This window comes from Morone saxatilis, unplaced genomic scaffold (assembly GCF_004916995.1).
Source record: "Morone saxatilis isolate NCDOM2014 unplaced genomic scaffold, NCSU_SB_2.0 Contig8, whole genome shotgun sequence".
Taxonomy (NCBI): Eukaryota; Metazoa; Chordata; class Actinopteri; family Moronidae; genus Morone; species Morone saxatilis.
In genome coordinates, this window is record NW_023340257.1 from 1841525 (window position 1) to 1863567 (window position 22043).

The 22043-nt window shown below is 40.7% G+C and overlaps 1 protein-coding gene across 1 annotated transcript in view; it reads left to right on the plus strand.

Moving 5' to 3' along the window:
• Positions 1-22043, plus strand: part of bcas3 (BCAS3 microtubule associated cell migration factor) — a gene marked incomplete in the record, with an annotated part of 342828 nt that overhangs the window by 30605 nt on the left and 290180 nt on the right. Inside the window, 6 exon segments of the mRNA XM_035679381.1 lie at positions 7529-7636; positions 7750-7826; positions 12253-12329; positions 12967-13050; positions 16344-16514; positions 21383-21476. Of these exon segments, the coding sequence (XP_035535274.1) occupies positions 7529-7636; positions 7750-7826; positions 12253-12329; positions 12967-13050; positions 16344-16514; positions 21383-21476 (611 nt within the window).

A 22043-nucleotide genomic window follows, 5' to 3' on the forward strand; every position in this document is an offset into this window, starting at 1 on the left:
ACACACACACACAGGGCAGTGTGTTTCCAAAATACTGGCCATTATACTGTATGTGCAGTATTAAACAGTGAAGGAAATGTATTTCTGGCAGCTCTGCAGACATGGAGCTGTGGTTGAACTTTTTACCCTAATTACTTTCCTACTAATGCCTGCAGCTTGCCGGAATCAATGTGGCTCCCTCCAGGCCCCCAGCAGGCTCTGATGTGGCCAGCGTTTGTTGAGTATGGGGGGCTGGGTTTGAGCTGAGAATGAGACCAGTGGGAGTAAAAGACAAAACAAATAACAGGAGGGAGTAAGGAGAAAATGTGGCAGTACAGTTTTGTTTTCCCATTTTTCATGGAATTGTAGATGTAGATATGACTGTCCATGCACCAATGGATGAGAGGTCCACCAAGTGCTAAGAAAACATGAGAATTTGAGCATGATATATAGTTCAATCACAACTCCATCTTCAGATAAAGTTGTGTGACATGATCGAAAGCTCCAAAACAGCTAGTAAATGTACGTTGTGGTAGGATTATATGGTCAGTTTTCAAAGGTCCTAAGTCAACTTTGAATGTCAACAGTTCACCTTTCTTGTTGCAGTGGAGACTACTTTTTCATAGGATGTCCTATCCCTCCAAGAATAAAATTCTGGGGAGAACTTTGAGTACTTGTTGAATGTTGGCATAAACTAGTTGATGTTCAAAATTAATCTTAAATGTCGGGTTTCCGTATCCAGAAGGCCCTATCAGTTGAACCCATAGTGGAAATGCCATTCCTCAGAAGTTCAACAGTCTTTAGTTGGAGCATTAAACTTCTCTCTTTCAGCAGAACCAGCCTTGACTTCCCAAACCGAGGTTGTATTTGTTTAGCATTTCCACAGCATGTAATTGTCGTTCGTATTTGGGGAGCTTGTAAAACTTTGCACCAGTCGGAAATGTGGTGACGTCCCTTCCTTGTAAATGAATTTATTTGCCTGCTTTTTAATTCCTCCTCAGGCTTCCATCTATGCTTTCCACAGCCACATGAAATCTTGTGGTTTTGATCCCCTGGTTTGGTTCACGTTCATAAAAAGATGTGTGCAGATTCTCTCAGCCAGAGGGAAAGTGCTCATGGAATAAGCGCAGCATTGATGTGAAAATCAAAATAACAGATGTCAACATGTTTCATCAAGGAGGAAGTACACAGAATAGATTGATGATAATGGCACAATAATAAGACACGCGCCATCCATAATGGTCCGTAATGACCATTGTAAACAGTTGCATATCTAAAAGTAAGACTTGCACATGGTTATAAAAATCACATTAAACATTGTGTTACTAGGACGTTTTCCAAATCTGGCACAGTGCAGCACAGTGGCAGAGCAGTAGAACAGAAAAATGACCCAAGCCAATCCAAAAGGAGATGGATTCAGCAGGTGTGCCCTCTGGTTGCTTTACAAGCATGGCAATTTAGGATTAGAAAAATCCAATTTTGGACTGTTTGGACTAGACCCAAGTCAAGTCTAATTGTTTTCACTGTGGGTGATCTTCCTCGCTACTTAAAGTGAATGCTGTGCCTGGAGTACGCCTTGGTATTGTTTAAAATCACTGGATACTGGTGCCATTTCTATTTTTCTATCTTCATCATCATGGATTATGAGTAAAATTAGACTATTGTTATTTATATCTAAATATCTAATCAAAGTAAACAAGACTGAGAATCTGGCAAAGAATGAATTGCCAACTTTCTCATCTTCTGTTACCAACTTGTACTTTGTGTGTTCTGTATCTGGCAGGGCCACTCCATTTTCTCCTTAATTTCTGAAGTAGCTTCTTGTCCTATCAAAGGAAGTAAATGAGCCAAGCCTCCTTTCCTTCATCTCCCTCATTTTGTATCCTTTCAGACCCAAGGGCCAGTTTGAGTAATAGTAATTGACACATTGATCTAATAGGGCCATCATAATAGGCCTGTTACTGAGCTGGGGAATGGTGCTCGGCGTCACCTTAACATGTGCAAGGACTGACATCCCGCCATGATCCATAATGATAATTGTGATTTAGCCTTGCTTTCAACCTACGCCCCAGCGTCCCCAGCATCAGGAAATCTTGTTACATCTGACCCTGCATTGCCTCCATTAGAACTGGGTCATTTGTTAAAATACTGCAAAAGCAAAACAATTGAACCCTGTGCCATTTTGATTCTATAATAGCGGGTTATCATTGTCCCTTTGAATCAATTCCAGAGGCCCATTTTTCGGGATAGAGCTTTGAATTGGATTGATCGGACTCTGATAATGCTGAAATCGATGATGCAGCCGCCTGAAAGTAAATTATCGTCGGGTGAAATTTTTGTATTAATCTTAATGCCTGTATTCTTGATTGGTAATGGTAGCCGTGCTTGTACCGTGAGGACCTTTGAAATGTTGACGGAGACGTTCAGGACCATCAGGATAGAAAAATGAATTGGGGATTGCTCTAAACTTTTTTTCTGTGGCACCTCTTTTATCTTCTCCAGTAAGCATTCACTGAGATTGGAGGATGGAACACACTTGCGCTAATACCCAAGCAGTCTCACACACAAACACACACGCACATACAGAGTACATGTGCAGTCCTTGGACAGTGTTTTAATTCCGGGCCTTGGCTAAGAGATCTGAGGGCTTAGTTGGTGCTGCTACTGTCCAGCCGCTGGCTTGGAAAACATACAATAGACACACTAGTTTGTATCTGTACCTATCAAAGTGTGTGTGCACATGTGACACATACTCCCGTCGAGTTTAGCTCATGTATCAGTCTTCAAGATGGTTGTTGGATGTTGTTGCAGCAGTTATTTCATCTTGCATCTCTAGGTGTGTGTTCCTGCCTTTGTCTGCGTTAAGAAAAATGTATTGTGTGTCAAAGTACCACCTCTGATGTTAACTAAGTGTGTGTGTGTGTTTATGTGTGTGTGTGTTTGTGTTAGCATTGCTGGGTGAAGGGTTTTGTGCCCACGGTGTCAGCTGCAGCTCGGAATCATGGTCCTGCATCGGCTCAGAGCAGCAGATTCTTTGACAGCTGTGCATACAGTTTACAGACAGTGTTCCATAGGATTGTGTTGAAACCAGATTATTGTAGCTGGAGAGTAAAAGCTCACTGTGACCGGCTGTTTGCTGTAACTGCAGTTACGTGGAAAGGATTACCAACATAGGATTTTATGGTGAGCCTTTTTGGTTAGATTGGTTACTTAGAAAGGGGAATTAGTGTTCCTTCAACAGTCTCATGATGTTATGCATTTTTAGCTATTCATGTAAAATAATGGCCATCTTTCTGCAGATATAGTCCTATAATGTATTATCTAACACTAAACAAAGAGAAGCTACCCTAATACTGCAGTTAGAGCAGCTGTATTTTATTTGATTACAATATGTACCACAGTCGATTACAATAGGTTCGTCGCTCAACATATACAGTGCCATTAAGTTCATGTTACATTCCTAAATTTGTCTGTCTTTTCATTTTGTGTCACAGCTGTATTGACACTGCTGTCTAACTAAAATATGATGCACAGTCCCAGATGTGGGTTTTTGTTCTTAATAGACAGCTTTAAAACGTATGCATCTTATATACCTGGACAAGCCACTCATATATAAGGGTTCCCACACATTGAAGTTGAAAAACTTAAATTAAATAAATTCTACTTGATTTGAACTGTTACTTATAAGCTGTGGCTAAATTAATGTTACGGTTTGTGAGCAAATGCTGTCCTGTATTGTCAAGAAAACCCCTGGAAAATGTCCTGGAAAGGTACTGGGAAATAATTTCTTAAAAAGAGTGGGAACCCTGATATATACTTAAATGCGCTCAACTAGGGTTCCAAATTATTATCAGTTACAATGAGAGGAAAACAGAAGGATTTTTGGCGGGTTTTTTTTGGTTGTTGTTTTTTTGGTTGATCAAGCGCTTTATTATAATTTCTTGAGGTTTTATGTCCTATATTTTTTAACATTAAAGAGTAGAATTCAATGTTTTTTTTTGATAACACTAATATAGTAGATACCATAGAATATCAAATGTACATGGTATTATTATCATGCCTCACTGTACCATGGTTTAGGTATACTGCTGCAACCCTACGCTCAGCTGTATCCAGATGGGGTCATGGGAGGGATGGGAGGGAGGGGAGGGACTGAAATAAAGAGCTTTTAACCTCTTCCATTCTTTTGAAAATATAGCACAGACGTATGCGTTACTTAAATGAACAGTATTGTACTTCCAATGTTGGTTGTGGCAATTTTAGTTACTTCTACAAAGAAGCACTCTAATACTCAACCAGTTGTAGTTCCAACTTTGGTTCTTCGTTTGCCAATACATACAGCACAACTTCCACAAGCAACAGTCTGCAGACGCTAACACTGTTTGGCATTTGCTGTCATATTGAAAGAAAGGTTTAATACTTGTAAGGCATGGCAAATACTGCACAAATACACAAAGACCACGTCAAAACACCATGGAAACAAGGGTGACAGAGTTGGGGGGGGCTTGGAAAGACAGGCTGGTTACTCTATCATCAGGCCCATTAAGAGCTTCCCCCATTGGAACACTTAGGCAGCATTCAGACTGTGACAAAAGCAATGTGTCAAAAATGCAATCTGCTTGTTCTTTTCAATTAGACTACTACATTTTGGTGTAGTAGGATGGTGCTGCAGAGGCATGCTGTATCATTAAGCAGGAAGTTAATCCTGACCTGGGATTTTTCCATGACTCCGTACTGTTTCATTCTGTTACGAAATGGACTGGCCAATCAAATGCAAAATTAAATTCCAGGTAAAAAACAATGCTGCATTTACTGTGTAGGAACATGCAAAAAATTTCAGTAAGCTTTGTACGTTTGTACAAACACACTCAAAGGTGGGGTCAAAAGCCTGCCGTTGTAGGAAGCGATAAGGCATGATAAATTGTTAAAAAGGTGTTGTCGGTTGTCTACATTAAAGGTGTGAAGAATTAAAACAAGAGCTTGAGCTCATTAACCAATGACACTCCTAACCTAAAAAGCAAATATTAGCATGCTAACATGCATGATAGCGTTGTTGGTCATAGTGAAAACATTAACATGCTTACATTAGCATTTAGCACTGCCTTGCCTAAGTACAGCCTCATACCACTGCTAGCGTGGGTGTAGACGCTGTTTAGTTTTGCAATGTTTTGATTTGATTTATTTGACATCTCAAAATATATATCTTGACAAACGCTGTAACAAATACATACATATTCATTAAAATGTCGAAGATAACACAAAAGAGTCTGAAAGATTTCCATTGTGACTCACTGATGTTGGTAAAAATCGACTCAACCAGAGATATCACACTTTTTCCCAAGTGCAGGATCATGATATTTTTGTAATGAGTTTACATTGCTCTGTTACACAGTGATTTATATTCTAAAATGGCTACTTTGCTCCACTGTTTGCATTTGGTACACCCAGTGTGTGCATGTGTCAGAGTTTTGAATGGTAGAAGCAGATCTCTTTCCACCATAAAGAAGAAAAGGAGCAACGGTAATGATTGGGAAGGCAGACAGACCTTGACACAGTAGAGTCGGTCAGTGGAACATGGTGTGCTGCAGGAATATTCAACATGGCTGAGGTCATCTGTGTCTTGTAATGGATGAAAGTCTTCACATTATGAGTTTGTCATTTGAAAAATGTCCAGATTTCTCTCAGTGACTTGGCAATAGCTGTCCACTGTTTAAACTTGTTATTTCCTAATCGTGTCGCACCCTGCATGGCTCTAGTCTGCAGGAAAGGGGTTTCCTTACTGATCAAGTTGTCAAATCAGCATTCCTAACCTTCATAATTTAAATACAGTCAATGCTAGCCTGCAGGAGTTTTTGTAATGTTACTTTTTTGATTCTGAACTCCATTTATAGTATTTCCACATTTTGAACCATTGTGTTTACAGGCACAATTTAGCTTACTTTGACCTCCCTAACTTTTAGATCCAGTGCCTCTTGAATGTCCAAGAACTGTCCATGCTGAGACTGATGAAGCATAAAACTGCACTCAGTATGCAGAGGCAGACTAAATAGGCTGTTGAAAGCACTTAGTCCTATGGCTCAAGAAACAAAACTAACAGCGCATTTCACCCCTGCATCCTCAGCCAACGTGGCACCACAGGCCTCGCCAAGGGTGACAGAGAATAGAGGACCGGTAGAAGCTTTCCTTGCACAGAGAGGGAAGGGGCACAGGGGACGGGGGGTTGGGGAGTCTTGCTTGATTAAGATTTATGTCTAAATTTTCCTTCACCAGCAGCCGCTGCCTGCTGTTGGAAAGGCTCCCTCATGTAACCTTCTTTGCCGTGTTGATAGAAAGGCTTCTTGTAAATGTGTTGCATGACAAAGCATTTCCCGTTTTGCCCTTCATTTTACTCCCTTTCACTATGTGGACCCTCAGAAGGGGTCGGCCAGTGGGACATGGTGGAAACAAACACTATGTGAATACCCCAGGGAGCTGCTGAGAAAAACAATGTAGGGATGGTTTGAGCCAAATGTGGTCTGATGTGCAATTTATTGGCAGACGGTTTGACGTTGTCGCCCTAAATTTTCACAAAAGACTCTCTGATTATCCGGGATGTATGTACGTTTGTTTTGTCATGGTCAAGTGCTTAGTTTACCACTGTAGTGGGCATTTGCTAACTGACACATCTTTTGAAACATAAAAGAGGTAGAAAAGAGGTTGGACACATGTTAAGCCAGTGGCTGGCTAAGTCTCAAATGTGATCTTACAAGATTGTTGAAATATCTGGATGTTTTTTGAAAAACATGATTAGTGCAACAGCTGTGTTCCACATAATTCTTTAAAAAGTCTGCTTTTCATAATGGTATGTACCCTCTTTGGGCTTTTGAATGCCCAGATCAGTGCTTTTTGAGTAGTTTAGGACCTCCACTAGGGGTCGCCAAACTTCATGGGGGGTTGTGAGGCCTTCTTGATTTTAAGGCCTGCTAGCAAACTTTAAAACTATACAAGTAGGCCTATATCTCGTATATCTGGTTTGTAAAATAAAGTAAAATGTCTAATAGAACAGTGGACTAGCGCCAGGGAGAAGTAAACTTTGAATTTGTAAAAAAGAAGCATATCTAGTAAATAATACATGATAATGACAGAATTGTATCAAAAGTTTCCTAAACAGTCACTCTGATAGGCCCCCTATGTAAAAACAGAAATCAATTTCATCAATATCCTTTCATTCTTCCTGATTATCAGAGATGGTAAAAATGAATTATTCATAGAACTGCGGTAGTTGGGTTGGAGTTACTCGAGTAAAAGGTGTAACGTTGCTGTAGACAGTTGTATTTGGTGGTTGAATACATTTTTTAATATGTGAGGGGAGTGTGATTAAGTTAAGAAGGGTGTTCAGTTGCTCTCTAAAAATATAAAATCGATGACAGCCCTCTAATAGATACATTTTGAGTTTTGTTGAATATGTTAATACTCCAATCTCTACTGCTTTAGTTATGTGTGTTTCATCAGTTGTTACTTCAGGACTGCATAAGGTATTCAGAGACTGACTGTATGTGTTTCTTTTCAGGACAAGCCCTCCCTACTGTTGTGCTGACCTGTATTCTCTACGGACGGGGGAAATGGTCAAATCAATTCAATTCAAGACGCCCATCTATGATCTCCACTGCAACAAACAGTATGTCTGTTGGACCAACTGATCTAAAAAAAGAAACTCAAGACCCTGATGTTTTATCATACACTGCACGTTTATTTTCATTCAATTAATGTACTATTTTCTCCCTCTTCAAGCATTCTTGCTGTGAGCCTACAAGAGAAGATTGCAGCGTTTGACAGCTGCACCTTTACTAAGAAGTTCTTTGTTACAAGTAAGAAACTTAAACACGACAAGACATTGTTTTTCTATTGTACTACATAGAAATATTCACCTTAGTTAAAAAGAAAAACAGTATAATACCTGTTTTTGAGGATTTTGTTTGTGTCCATAAACCTATTTTAGAGTTTTAGATATTTTAGGGGTATCTCACCTCTGTTTTTCTGACTTGCTATTTGTTTTATAAAGGAAAAAATTGCCACATTTTATTTGGATGTCCAATTAGTGTTGATGTTAAATTCCTCAATGCAAGATATTTTGATGGAGAAAAGTCTGCAAAATTTGTCATTTGACATGTACAGTGATGCAGTTTGTATCAGGGAAGAACTATGGGCTGTTTCAGTTTGGTGCCTGAAGGTAACTTGTGCTATCTGTGAAAAGGAAATGGTCAAACTGCAGGAATTAATTTGCTTGGCAATGTTGTGTAACTGATCAGCACCCAGCAGCTAACTTAGCTTGCTCAGGGGGTGTGGGTGTGAGGACCTTGCTGCAGTGCCTACTGGTACACATACACTCTGCCAATATAGCACGCACTGGGAAATGTATTGCTTTAATTGACCCTTCCCAAGCCCTGGCCCTCTTGGAACCTCAGTCAACTCCTTTCCTGTACTTAGATATGCTCTCTATGTTAAAAAGACAACCACATTCTGAAGATGGTTAATGGATAAAAGCAACATATAGTCACATCTTAAATTAGATAATTAGATTAGATAACAAAACGCTAACTAGCTAGCTAATCTACCTCAATCTTTACGTAGCTAATTAGCTTCCATTTTGCTAACATTAGCTATCAGATGTATGTAGCCAGCTAACGATTGACGTAAATTAGCTAGCTAGTCAGCTAGCGTTTTGCTAACATTTGCTAACTTAAGATGTGACTATATGTCAGTTTTATCTTTTAACCCTCTTCAAAATGTGGTTGTCTTTAAAACATAGATGAGCCTAGCACATAGCACATCAAAGTACAGGATAGGGCCGAGGCTTGCTTAACTGTCATTGGAGCACACAGAGAGAGAAAATGGGCTGGACTTGGAAAATTCTTGACTACAATTACCATCATCCCTGATTGGATGTTATTCAGATTACAAAGAAGTTAGATTTTCTGTAGACTGCAAGTTATTTTAGTTTGTTTCCAATGGAATTTATGAAATGTTGGATGTAACCGCCGTGTTCTGTACCATATGCAGTAGCGCAAACAAACAGCGCCAGTTGTGTAACATGTGTTTTTTTTTTCAACACTAACCTTGCCAAACATGATCAGTTATTCTATCATGCTGGCATCACACAAACCAAATAAACAGAAAGCAGATCATTGATTATAATGCAAGCAGCCACCAAGGCCTGCTGCAGTTTGGTTTTCTCAAGCTTTGCATTGCAACTGAAGTGCTTTTATCAAAACATGATGTGAGGCCCTCCTTTTGAAGCTCAACACAAGAAAACTGTTTACAACACAGCTCTTGCATCCTCCTGGCTGTACCTGCCATGTCTGCTCAAGGAGGCTGTGAAAGAAAGGCCAGACTGTATTACATGGCCATTGCTGTCCACTTAAGTCATTGACTGGAGTAAACTGACCTTACTGGCTGGCTTTAATGTGTCTCCTCTTTGTCTGCCTGCCTTCCCTATCAGTGTCTGGGCCACAGGAAACCAAACATGCTCAATAGTTATTAATCGTTTCTGAATGCAGGGGCCTCTTCTTCATAACGTTGTTTGGTCTGTTTGGGACGTAAAAGCAGTAAACAGAGGGTCCTGTAATGTGCTGCAGCTCTGCTTCGGATGAGCCATTCTACTATTGTATGTCCGTTTCTTCTCCAGGGACGTGATGGTGGACATGTCATGTTTTTATGAGCACTTAAAGCTCGTCCCGTGTTTATGTTCTTGCTTTGCATTCAAGTGGTGCGTGCTGTGAGCGGGGACTTGATTCCACAGCCTTGTCTTGCATGTCTAACAACTCACAATGATCATGGTTCGGTACCTACTGTGTTTTCATACAGTAAAAGTGTGTCTGTCGCTGCTTGTATATCCGTGCCATGTAATAACAACAATCACTACTCTGACTTTCCAGCCTTTCAGTTTTAAAAGCCCAATGTGTAACATTTCTATCAGGATCTATTGTCAGAAATGGAATATAATATTAATATATTGAATATTCATTCCTAATTTTTTGTTTAGATCATTTTTTTTTTTGTTTGGTTGTTCACATTCATTTAGAAATGTGGCCCATATCAGATTCCAGTGTTAACAGGTCAAGCTCCTGAAGTGACCCGCATGACAATCGTAGTGAGAGTAATGTGAAAGTCGCAAAAATTCTGATATGACCTGTATCTGATTTGGATTTAATCGAAAAGATCAGGTTCCATGTGATTTGTGCTGTTCACACATAAAGAACTCTGATCTGAGTCACATATGAGCAAAAAAACCTGATTTGGCTCACTTTGGCCTGCAGTCTCATTCTCCATTTATCCCCTCATAGCTTTTACAACACTTGAAAAATCGGACAGATGTAGGGTTTATTAGAGTGCTCAGAAAACTGTACTTGTCCAAAGCAATGTCTATATCTGGCCCTGGGTTTTGAGCCAATTAGTGTAATGTACAAACAATGCAGCGATCTTTCCAGTGTGCTTGACCTGTAGACCTGCACATCAGCTGAGCTGCTCGCAAGGTGTGTTCATGCATACAAATCAGAGTTGCTTGTACAGTTTTGACTGTAGGACAGTGAACTACTCACACTGAGAATACTCTCATACATGCTGAGTACATTTGCTTGTGCAGATCTCTCTGTTTTGTTCACATTTTGTAGTCATTACTCCGCTCAAATCTGTTTACTCTCTCTCTATTTATTGCAGATTTTTCCATTGACTGGGTGAGCTCTGTCTGGTCTGTCTGCAGTGACACATGTTGACGCAGGCTGTTTTTCATGTTGATCATCCAGCGCATCTTGGCTGCAAATAAGGATTTTGTTGGCCTGTTGAGAGACGTTGTTGGCTTGTTCAAGGCCTGTACAGTTGTAGGAGGATCACAGTGTATATTGTAGGGCCTTTATTTACGGTTTACTATATGAGAATAAGGCAGTTACTGTTATTGGTAGAAGTATTTCTTGTTGAAACAGTAGCAGAAGCATCAATAACAGTAGATGTTTTATTTAGTGTCTAACTTTAGGAAACTTGTAAAGAAAATGTAAAGTTGAAATATGTAATATCAGCCTGTGAGGACCACGCTCACAAAGGTCTTTCTAGGTTCGTCTTTGGAAAGCCTGAACCCTGCTTTTCTTTTCCTTTGATTCCATCTATCGTGTATGTTTCCTCTCCCCGCTCAGCCCCCTGCTCTCCACCCAGGATGTCAAACACATGTTATCTCACCGCCCGGGCTCCCTTCAGCCTTGGAGAGGCACAAAAGACTTCTCTGGCGTTACCAGCAGCCCTTGTGGCTTACCTCAAACCCCCCCCCCCCCCCATTTTTCCCCCTCTAACCCACCACCCTCCCCAACACAGAAGCACCTATAAATTACTGTCTCCCTCATTGCTCCTGAGCACTAAATTATTGTCAGCAAGCCATTCCCCACACTCCACGCACTTACATTAGCTCTGTGTGTGTGTGTGTGTGTGTGTGTGAGACTAGTGCCCGTGTTCTCAAACACAGCGGGTGTGATCATTATTGGATCAACATTTTGTTTCCCGTATGTTTACGCATACTGGAAACAGGCAGACTGTCACTGTCTGTTTCTGCTAGCATTTAAAGATATTTATGACAGTATCAATCATCTTTTCAGTCTGTTTACAAGCACATGTTTGCCTGTTTTTGGTTGATTCCGTCTTGCAGCAGGAGTGATAGACAGTCGTAGTCTCAGTTTTGGTGTTAGTCATAGCAATCCGCGTCCTTGTTTACTTCCACATCTGTTGGAGTGGGAAGAGAAAAATACGTTCTTACAGTGTCCGAGACGTTTATCTGTTTGTGAATGCACAGCTTTGTTTGTCGTTTAGGATTATTGGTCGCTATTTTTATTTCTGCTGACAGTACACCGGTTGTGTTTGCGTGTAAATGTGTGCATGTTTGCATGTGTGTCCCTGCAGGGATTACTGTGTTGGTCAATCAGCGGAGGAGCCATCCTCAATTTATTGGGTACCACAGTCTCCATTAGGTCATAGTGTGCACACACACAAGTACACAGACACGTCACCCTCATTAGACTCCCATTTATCTTCCCAAACAAGAGACTCCCCACAAACACATTAATGGTTTAAGATAGTTACAGACACTCTTCAGGGAGGGGGATTATGAAAATTCCTGCATATGTGTTCCTGATTTTGTTTCTTGCTTCTTACTTTTGATCATGAAGTTATTTACCAAAATGTGTATGAATGTTTATTTCTATTTTAATTATCATTGATGCCCCTGTTAGCCTGACCATCTTTATGTCTTTTCAGGCTGCTATCCCTGCCCCGGCCCCAGCCTTAACCCAATAGCTCTGGGAAGCCGCTGGCTGGCCTACGCTGAGAACAAGGTAGTCTACACACACTCACACACACACACACACACATCCTTCGCAGAAGTGCCTTATCAGAAAAGCGACATATTTACAATCCAAAAAATGCATTTTATCTATTTCCTGCCTCTTTAATCTGTCTGGATAAACAACTCATTCCAAGAAGAGTCCAAAAGAGATGATAACATTTTGAAAATCAACAGATGCACGGGAGTTTTCTGTTCTCTCCTGTTTAATGGGATTGTTAAGTATTTACAAAAACCAGAATGTTCTACTGCGCGCTCTGCAATACATTTAATGCACAATAGTGTTTTGGTGCTGGCCCACTCAAGTAATTGACAGATGGGACCACTGTTTGTGTGACTGCCTAAGGATTTCCAGAAATTACAAAATCTAGTTTTTTTTAACCGTAAGAGTAATACTGGGACAGAGCCATTCAAGTGATATTGTATTTGAAATTAAATCAGCGCAGATTGGCTGTTTCGTTTTGTAATGTTTCTTTGAAAGCAAAACCAATTTCCTCCCAAGAGTGAAGAGGGGAGGCTTTTGGATGTCTGAAATCTCAGTTAATTTCCCCACATTTTTTCCCTTTTCATACATCTTCCGTAGATTTTATATGTCTTGTATTTATCTGTAAATCTTTGTGTCTTTGCAGTTGATCAGATGTCACCAGTCTCGTGGAGGAGCTTGCGGTGACAATGCACAGTCTTATACAGCCACAGTGATCAATGCAGCCAAAGTGAGTGACAATACATGCACACATTGACCTGTTTTTCCTTTTTTTCTTCATTTCTTATGTATATACCTTAGGCTTGTTACCTTGAACACTTCAACATGATTGAGCCGAAGTGCTGGATATCACAAACTTATAAACGGGCAATCATTTATTTTGTGTTGTTCCATAGATAGGGCTCAGCATTTAGAGATTTTCTTTGTTTTTTCCTAAAAATATATATTTTTTGATAATGGAAATATCTAAGTAGTATACAACTACCGAGTATAAAACACTTTTCACAGCTCAACCCTTTTAGTTTTTGTTTTAACCATTGACAGTATATATAATGGACAGAGCTTCCGGATCAGTCAAGTGAAGCCAATGCAGAAGTGTCTTAAACTTGCATTCTTTCTAATGTCCATAAGGGAGCAGCTCCATAGGCTACAAAAAACAAGACACTGAAGGCTACTGTGCCACAGACGGGGTAATGGTAAACCTCAAGTGGATTACAAGTACCTCAAAAGTGTACTTAAATAAAAGTAATTGTTACAGTCCACCACTTTATTCAAGATTTAAATTTTAACTGCAAATATAAATCGATTCCAAATATCGGATTTCCGTGATGTTAGCATGTCAGTCAGTGATACTCCATTGTTATTACAAAAAACTCGAACCTGCATTATTTCAAATTATGGAATAAAATTGTTCCGCTGAGACACGTGCAGAATCTTTAAATGTACTGAAACTGAGCATTCGATCCAGCAGTGCAGTCCTAGGTTTTCACATTAATTCAACAGTTATGTTTATATTAAATCAATCAAGAGAGCTGACTGAAATACACATGTGAAGGAACGTTATAGCAGTGCTCAAGCTCTTTTCAAGACCTCTTCTGACATGAAATGTTAAGTTGTGGTTATTTCAAAATCAAATCAAAACTCTTAAATAGATGAATTCAGTGTCTGCATGTTTGATTGTTTCTCTTTCTAGAGACATTCCCCACTTTGGCTGAACAATGTCAGAAAACAGTTTTTGTCAGATTCACTACTCTGTAGTGTCACCGTAACTAACTCCTTACACTTACTTCTAAATGATGGATCTTAGAGACAAGGGAGGATATTCAATGGTTTAGCTAAGCACAAGACACTGCCTAAGCTTTCTAGGTGGAGCTCGCACTTAAGAATGTATGTTATGCACATGATAAGACGTAGGCTAATTTGACTGCAATCATTTGCTTCACAGAGTACTGAACAGAACAAAGTTGCATACCAAACCTAACGTCCGGTACTGAACAGTTAAGGACCAAAACACACTGTTACACCCCTATTTCTATTGTACACTACAGAAAACACAAGTTCCTAATTCTTTTTAATTTAATCTACTTTCAAAAAGTTCAGTTCAATTTATTTATTATTTGTCCCAAGCATAATAACACATAAAACAACAACAGACAACACCCACTACAGAAGGAGTGACTCTAAACTAGTCCTTAATTAAATTGGAAATGAGTTTTCATGTTCAGACTGTGGCTATAATCTGTCTAAAGGTCCTCTGGTCTGTCTTAAGCCTTTGCTGATATTAAACAGCACATAACACAGCACTTCTAGCTCTGCCTGCACCATCTGTAAATGTGCTGACATTGGATCCACCTGGCCCGCCTGGCTGACTGGGGCTGAGCTTATGAGACACTTCATCAACCTGCCTATCTGTTTTTTCCCCACTGCAATCTGTTTCTCTCCATCGGTCTCGTTTCACTCGTCTCCACGGGGAGCATCTCTAAGATGGCTCACTAACAGCCAACAGCCCCCTTTGATACAAGAAATTCATTCCTGGTCAGATTTAGCCGCTTGCCGACACATGCTAACTAGCTAGCTCCATATATGGTTCTAGTCTGTTTCTCTGTTCGGTCCCAGAGGAAGGGGCTAATTGATTTACAAAGAGCAAGTGTATCCCTTCCCCTTTACTTAATGAGTGTGAACAGCTAGTGTGAGAGAAGTGTCATTAGCAGGCTAATGATGGTATACATCAAAAAGAGTACTGTGTCGCTAACAGGTTAGCGGCATAAGGGGTCTAAGGGGTGGACAATGGCACGGGGGTATTGATATGCAGACAGGCAGTCTGCTTGCCCGCCCTCTCCTCATTTAGGACCATATATCTCAATATGGATGACAAGGTATCTCCTTCTGGCTTGTGGCGCGACACGCTGGCTCTTAGTGCTGACGTCCAGAGACATGGAAACAAAAAAGGGGGGGTTGCATTAAAGTGTAATGGCTTTTGTTTATAAGAAAGATAAAAGAGAGTGCACTGGCTCTGACCAATTGGACTCCATGTTTCTGATTTTCTCTCTTACGGTAAATTTTTGTAAATCATCAGTGCTGCTGCCTATCACTCCTGCGTGGATGATTGAGAAAGACCTTTCACTTAAATTACTTTGTAATTTGTTTAGATGGCGACATCAGACCATAGCTCTGTGTGTGTGTGTGTGTGTGTGTGCTCATGTGTTTTTGTCAGCCATCAGACATGATCTGCCTTAGACCCCGGCCCCCTCCCCACCGGCAGATCAATAGCCCCTGTTTGGACTACCACTAAGAACTCCACAACTGCAGTGATTAGAAAACACATTAGTGTTGATCAATTAGGAGCCAAACGCCTCACTTAATAATTGATGGCTGTTCTGGCATTTTACACACACACAAATGCAGGCGTACACACGCAGCCAGCAGACACTGTTAGTGTGCCTGGCCAAGTGGCAAAGAGAGACAGTGGGCGATCCTCAGACCCAACAAACGCGAGGCGCCACGCTGTATTGACAGGGCCGCCTAGTCTGAATGCCTGATTAGGCTCTCCGGGGCCCCTTTGGCGCTTACACACACACAGACACACAGTCACACGCATTGCACTCCATTAGGCAAAGACAGTGTAGTAGGTGAGATAGACTCCACTTAAGCAGCACTATCCATTTCCCTCAATCAAGCCACAGAGGTGTGTTTGAGCCAGACACCCTGGCTGGGCCTTAAGCGGACACAGAGGAGCCTCACACACACACGCACACATGCACACATGGGTGTCTCCTGTGGCTACAGTGCTACAAGTCATCAGCACTACAAGTTATCAGCAAGCATTAAGTGAACATGGTGCATGCACACACACACAGACACTGTATTGCACATTCACCCATGCACTTGTGCTCATCTCCATTGCCCGCAAAGGCTTCAGACTAAGTGGAGTAAAAAAAAAAAAGAAATGCAGTAAATCATAACATATTACTTCATTGTTGGATTTTTAAGCACAGAAATAATTTATTCTTCCTATTCTTCCAGACTTTAAAGACAGGCCTGACAATGGTGGGTAAAGTTGTCACCCAGTTGGCCGGCACGCTGCCTGCAGGCACCCCGGATGAGGAGGGCACACCTCACAGCACAAGCCGCCGCAGCCCCCACAACCCCGGTGTGGTCACCATCATTGATACGCACAGTGTTGGCGAAGGACAGGTCAGTTTGTCATTTTGCTTGGTAGTGTTGATGATTGAATAATAATGAATTTGAACAGTGTGATTAATTTTTTTAAAATGTTTGTTCACCCTTTGTTCATATAATATGACTTTTTGCAGTTTTTTTACAAACTACACTCTACTAATTTCTGTAATACTTATTGGTAGGGTGTAAGGATCAAATTAGGGCAAATTTGTGTTTTTCCTCCTTACTTGGCAAATTAAATGTAAGCAGTGCATTGAATGAATTAAAATCATTTACAGCACACACTGCACATGTACAACATGTAAACACACTTAGTACTGTCAGATTTAATAATAATATTGGTCTGTAGTGTTTCTATGTGTGTGACTTTGTTTCAACTCAACAGATTAGAGATGGAATTATTTTTATTGAGCTTACGACCTTACTTTTAGTTTTTAAATCTGAAATGCTTTCAAACATCTGCTTTTATTTGCTAGGAATAGCAACTGCTGCAAATGGCACCTGGCAATAATTGACAAACAAAGGCTTCATCTGAAAAGTCTAACAATCATGGCCTTGAAGTAATAGGTTATGAGGACAAGCAAAGTTAGAGAACTAGAGTTAGAAAAAAACAACAACAACCATTTAAATGCAAAATGTGTCTATTAAGGAAGAAAATATATGCAGTATTAGACCAAGGTAAATAAATGTCAACCTGGCTAGTAAGTTGTAAATGAGGTGTTAATGAGGTCTCTTCATTGTCATAGATATAATAGGTCATGCTTTTGAGGGGGTTTGAGGGTCACACTTTCAGACTGTAACATGGCCAAGTTATTCTTAAAGACGATTGGAAGCTAGAAATGGAATATGTTTGGTGGTTAGGACTATTTCAACTTGCACCAAATGAGAGCATGTATTTAATAAGAGTGCTGTTCATCCAGCAGAGTTCCACACACTTGGTTAATCTATGACAAAGATCACTAAAACTCAGTGTGGAACAACACCTCACTGTGACACTTTCTGTTGGTTTTTCCTTTCATTTGTCATCCATCTGTATATTAGGTTCCTTGTGAGTTGGTACTATTCAAATGGATGGACCCGTATACATTAGTTTATATTTTCAGTTGTTCATCTTGATGGATGGTTATGGTATCTTCCCTACAGTGATGAGTAAGTTCCAGCCCAAGGTTAGGAAACTCTAGTTGCATCCTGTGGCTTTGACAAAAGTGGCCAAACTGTGTGATTACAGCAAAGGCAACTGTCACATGATGCACACTGGACCAAAAAGACTTTTTCCCATAAGCGTACATTGTGAAAGACGGCAGATTTTTTGTTGTGTTCAATATTCAGTCCGATAACATTTGAAAAGTCTTGGAAAGCTGCAAGATGAAATAATTTTATCGTCATTCCATTAAACGGAGGGCTAAAGAATGCATTCATCTGCGTAATTTCTTTATAGCCGGAAATGGCTTTTTTGGCTTCATGGGCCACTGAGCAGCTTTCATAGGAATGAACGTAATGCTGCTTAAATGCTGTATCCAGTTCTCGTTATATATCCACACTCCAGACAGATGGCTAAAAATGGCTCGTTTGATAGTAAAGTTTGCTGACCACTGTCCTAGCCCTTGAGTTTCACTATGACTCTTGCATTGTAGGGTAAAACCCTCAGACTATAACTGGTCTGAGCCAACTCAGTATTCTGAACCTGCATGGTGGTTAACCAGAAACTGTTACCAGGCGACCATTATTGTTTAATAGAGTGTCAGCTTTACTGGCTAGACCTCTTAATCCTTACATCCCCCCCTAACTCGACCCTCTATGTACATTATGCATACACACACACACCAAAGATTAAATTGGCACCAGTTTGTTCTTGGCTTTTTGCCTCTCTGGTCTTGTCGTGTGTGACCCAGGTAAACATAACTTTGGCCTCTGCGGCTTGGTAGGAAACAGGAAAATCTCCAAGGTTGGCTTTTTTTCTTCCTCCTGTGGCTTGGACACACTCAGACCCATTCACCTCACTCTGCACAACTTGCTGAAAGGTGTGACTTAGATTTGCTGCATATTTTAACAGCCAAGCTTTTAGCCATGGCCCGTGTTTTAGCAGCCCTGGTAGGAGAGACACTCTGTAAACAGTCAGGTCTGTAACCTCACATGCAGCTCAAGGCTGAGCGAGTGCACCATATGTCAAATAAGGTCTTAACATTCAATTTAGCCATTTTATGGTGGATTTGGGAGGTAAGTGAGAAGCACGTTTCCAGCCATGTATATTTTTTTCTAGTAGGATTGTTTTCTCACCAAAAAAGTTGTTAGCAGGAGTGGGCGAAATATTCCTAAAAAACATAATGTTATGGCAGAAACAAAATTAATGAAGATTTGAGAAAATACTTATGTCCATGGTTAAGACGCAGTTGTCTGCATTACCTTACTACAGTATTTGTCTTACATTTGCAAACAAATTACAAACAGGTATAGGTTTTTGGAGATGTTATATCCAGGGTCCAGCTTTTAAATGAGTTGTTTCTAGTCTAGTTGGTTGTTATTGTAATTAGCTGTTGTGCTCTCCTCACACAATGATTGGCTATCCTCCCATCTGAACTGGCTGCTTTTGCGAAAGGTGGTGACTATTTTCCTGTTTCTGCCCACTTGCACTGTGTACATATTGTTGTATTTTTTAAACCAATTACTTCAACACTATCTAAATCATTCCATTTGTCTTCCGTAGAGAAGCAGAAAATTACTTTACTTACACTTTCATCTATGCTTGTTGCTGCTGTGCATAGATATGACCAAAATTTGCTGCAATAGTGTATGACACATCACTCACAAAAAGATCCTATTATCATGAACAGTGTGAAAGGACACACCCCTAACTACAGCTACATTTAGGTATATTGTCCTTATATACCTGGACACAGACATTAGGGCTGTGTATTGGCAAGTATCTCTGGCGATACAATACGTGTATCGTGATACTGCAAGCAAGGTGATATATTGCGAATTCTTAAATCTAATGGGTCATAGTGTAAATAACATACAACCCTTGCGGCCGGGGGTTTAAACACAACACAAAATGAATCACTCCCACGAATCTTTGCACATAAACTATTAATTAAAAATCGATTCAGTATCACAAAACATAATATTGCAATAATGTGTATCAATATTTTCTCACACCTCCAACAGAAAGCATATATACCAATATATGGGTCTAACCCTGGTTATGGTTTGAACCATGCCAGTTGCCTTCAACAGGATCTCCCCTTAAAGTAAAAAAAAAACGCTAAAAGCTTTTATCCCCTTAATTCTCCTCAGCCACTCCAGACCATGATTAATCACACTGCAGTAGCTGTCACATTTTTGATGAGGCGTGTTAGCATACATAATACAGTTTGTCAGTGATGTAGCCACCACACACACACTCGCTGCCTTCCCCTTCTCTCTTACATGGTGACTGTAGCCACCCCATAGCCAGTGTGTTGTCTTATAAGCTGGACCTAAGCCTTCAGAAGCAGGCCTGCACTGTGTCACCAGCCGACACACTGTAACCGTACACTGGCCATAAACACTGACTGGGCAGGGAGGAGGGGAAAGCCAGGAGTGGAGGAGAAATTGGCGGTGAAGGGAGGAGTGAGAGGGTAAGGGGGGCTGATTTTTGGGAGAAATGGGAAAAGGCAGGGATATGATAGAGGTGAGTTCTTGTGTCACTGCGGCAGTCCAGGATATTCCCATCTCTTCCAGGCTTTGAAATTCCTTATTTGGAGCAGCAGCCTCATAACACACAGGCGCACACACTTTCCCCTGCCTAACGACAGACTCGGTTCTCCGGAGGACACTCCTGTTTCAAAGGGCTCCAGCAGGATTCCCTCACAGAACAACATTGTCTGCCTGCACCATAATAAAAGTGATCTGCTTCATGTCACCAGCCTCTTTCTTTCTTTTTTCTTTCTTTCTGTTCTACCCCTTTTTCTTTTTTCCCTTGCTTATTTTCTTGCTTGTAGTCTGAGATGAAGCCCTTTTAGTTTTTAGAGGCTGTTTCTTGTTTGGACTAGTTCCTATTTAAAATGCTCAGCCAGCCTTCCTGACATCGTTAATGCAACGCTGGGCCCAAATTTAACCCTGTGTAAATGTTCCCTCTCTCACACACACACACACTCGTTCACCAAGTGGCCTCATGTCTGGGCTTATTTCTAATCTCTCTTTGTGACTAAAGGGGTTCTCTGCCAGCTCCTGGTCTGGGCTCAGCCTTTGTTAGATCCGTCCCAGTCTTGACAGCAGACTTCATGCAGAGATTTAGGAGCAGCCTCTAGTTGTGCAAAGTGACTTATAATTTCATTTTCTTAGGCACGTTTCGAGCCAGAGCTACATTTGACGCCAGTTTCTGCCTGTTTACGGGAAAACCCGCTGTCATGGGGTATTGTCAAAGCCACATGTGAAAAGCCACATTATTGCCAATGTAAATGTGTCCATATTCTTGTCTCTGTTGTTGGACCATACCCCGTCCACATTGGTCTCAATGCAGCCTCTTACTGAAGCACCAGCACCAATGAAATATAGCTCGGATTTAGATAATTTGTAATTTATTTGATTCAGCACAAAGAGAGAGGTTTTGAACAAAAGTGCTTGTTTTCCTATCAGGTAAGTGGTTTTCTGATCATTTTCTATCCACAAGAGGGCAATGGCACATTCAGAAAAGAGTTCAACGTCCAGCTATTTCACCATGGAGTAATGTCAAAGCACACTGCTGAGTGTGGTGATGATATCAGACCAAACCAAAATGTGAAGAGAAATCCTTGAGCAGGGGAAAGTCCCGTTCTGGGTTCAATGTTCTCATTGTTAGAAAATGATTTGGATTTTCTTTTTGTGTGTGTGTGTGTGTGTGTGTGTATATATATATGCTCCAGGTCTTGGTGAGTGAGGACTCGGACGGCGAGGGAGTGGTGGCTCACTTCCCAGCTCATGACAAACCCATATCCTGCATGCAATTCAACCCCAGTGGTAAGACACACTCGCACACACACACACAGACACACACGCACATTTATTTTTGAGGAAGGAGCTAGAGCAAGTTTGGAAGACATAGAAAGGAGGAGAGAGATTACACTTCCATTCAAGTGTGACATAGTGTGTGTTTGGCTCACATGTGGTCGCCTCATCTTTTCTGTTCCAGCCAACTCACCCAAATGTATTCACAGTGTGTGTATTCATATTGTACACAATGAACATGTCTTCAGCCTGAGTTTCCCCAATACATGCCTTTACACAAACCTCAAGACACAGACAACGCATGCAAGTCAGACATTGTGTCACATATAGTAAATGGGTGACAGATCCTTGTCCTTTTGTTAAACGAGAGACTGAAACAAGCCTACAGTTTTAATCTACACCCGACCTGAACACTTTTTCATGCAGGGCCAAGTGTATTAACATTGGATAAACATTTAGAAGGCAGAAGGGAAACACTGTAGTAACCTGGCAGGTGTTTTATAAAGCGTTTAAGCTTTTATAAAGTTTGACTTCTTTTCAGGAAATGTTGTTTTGTAAAGAGGTTTTTTTTTTTTTTTT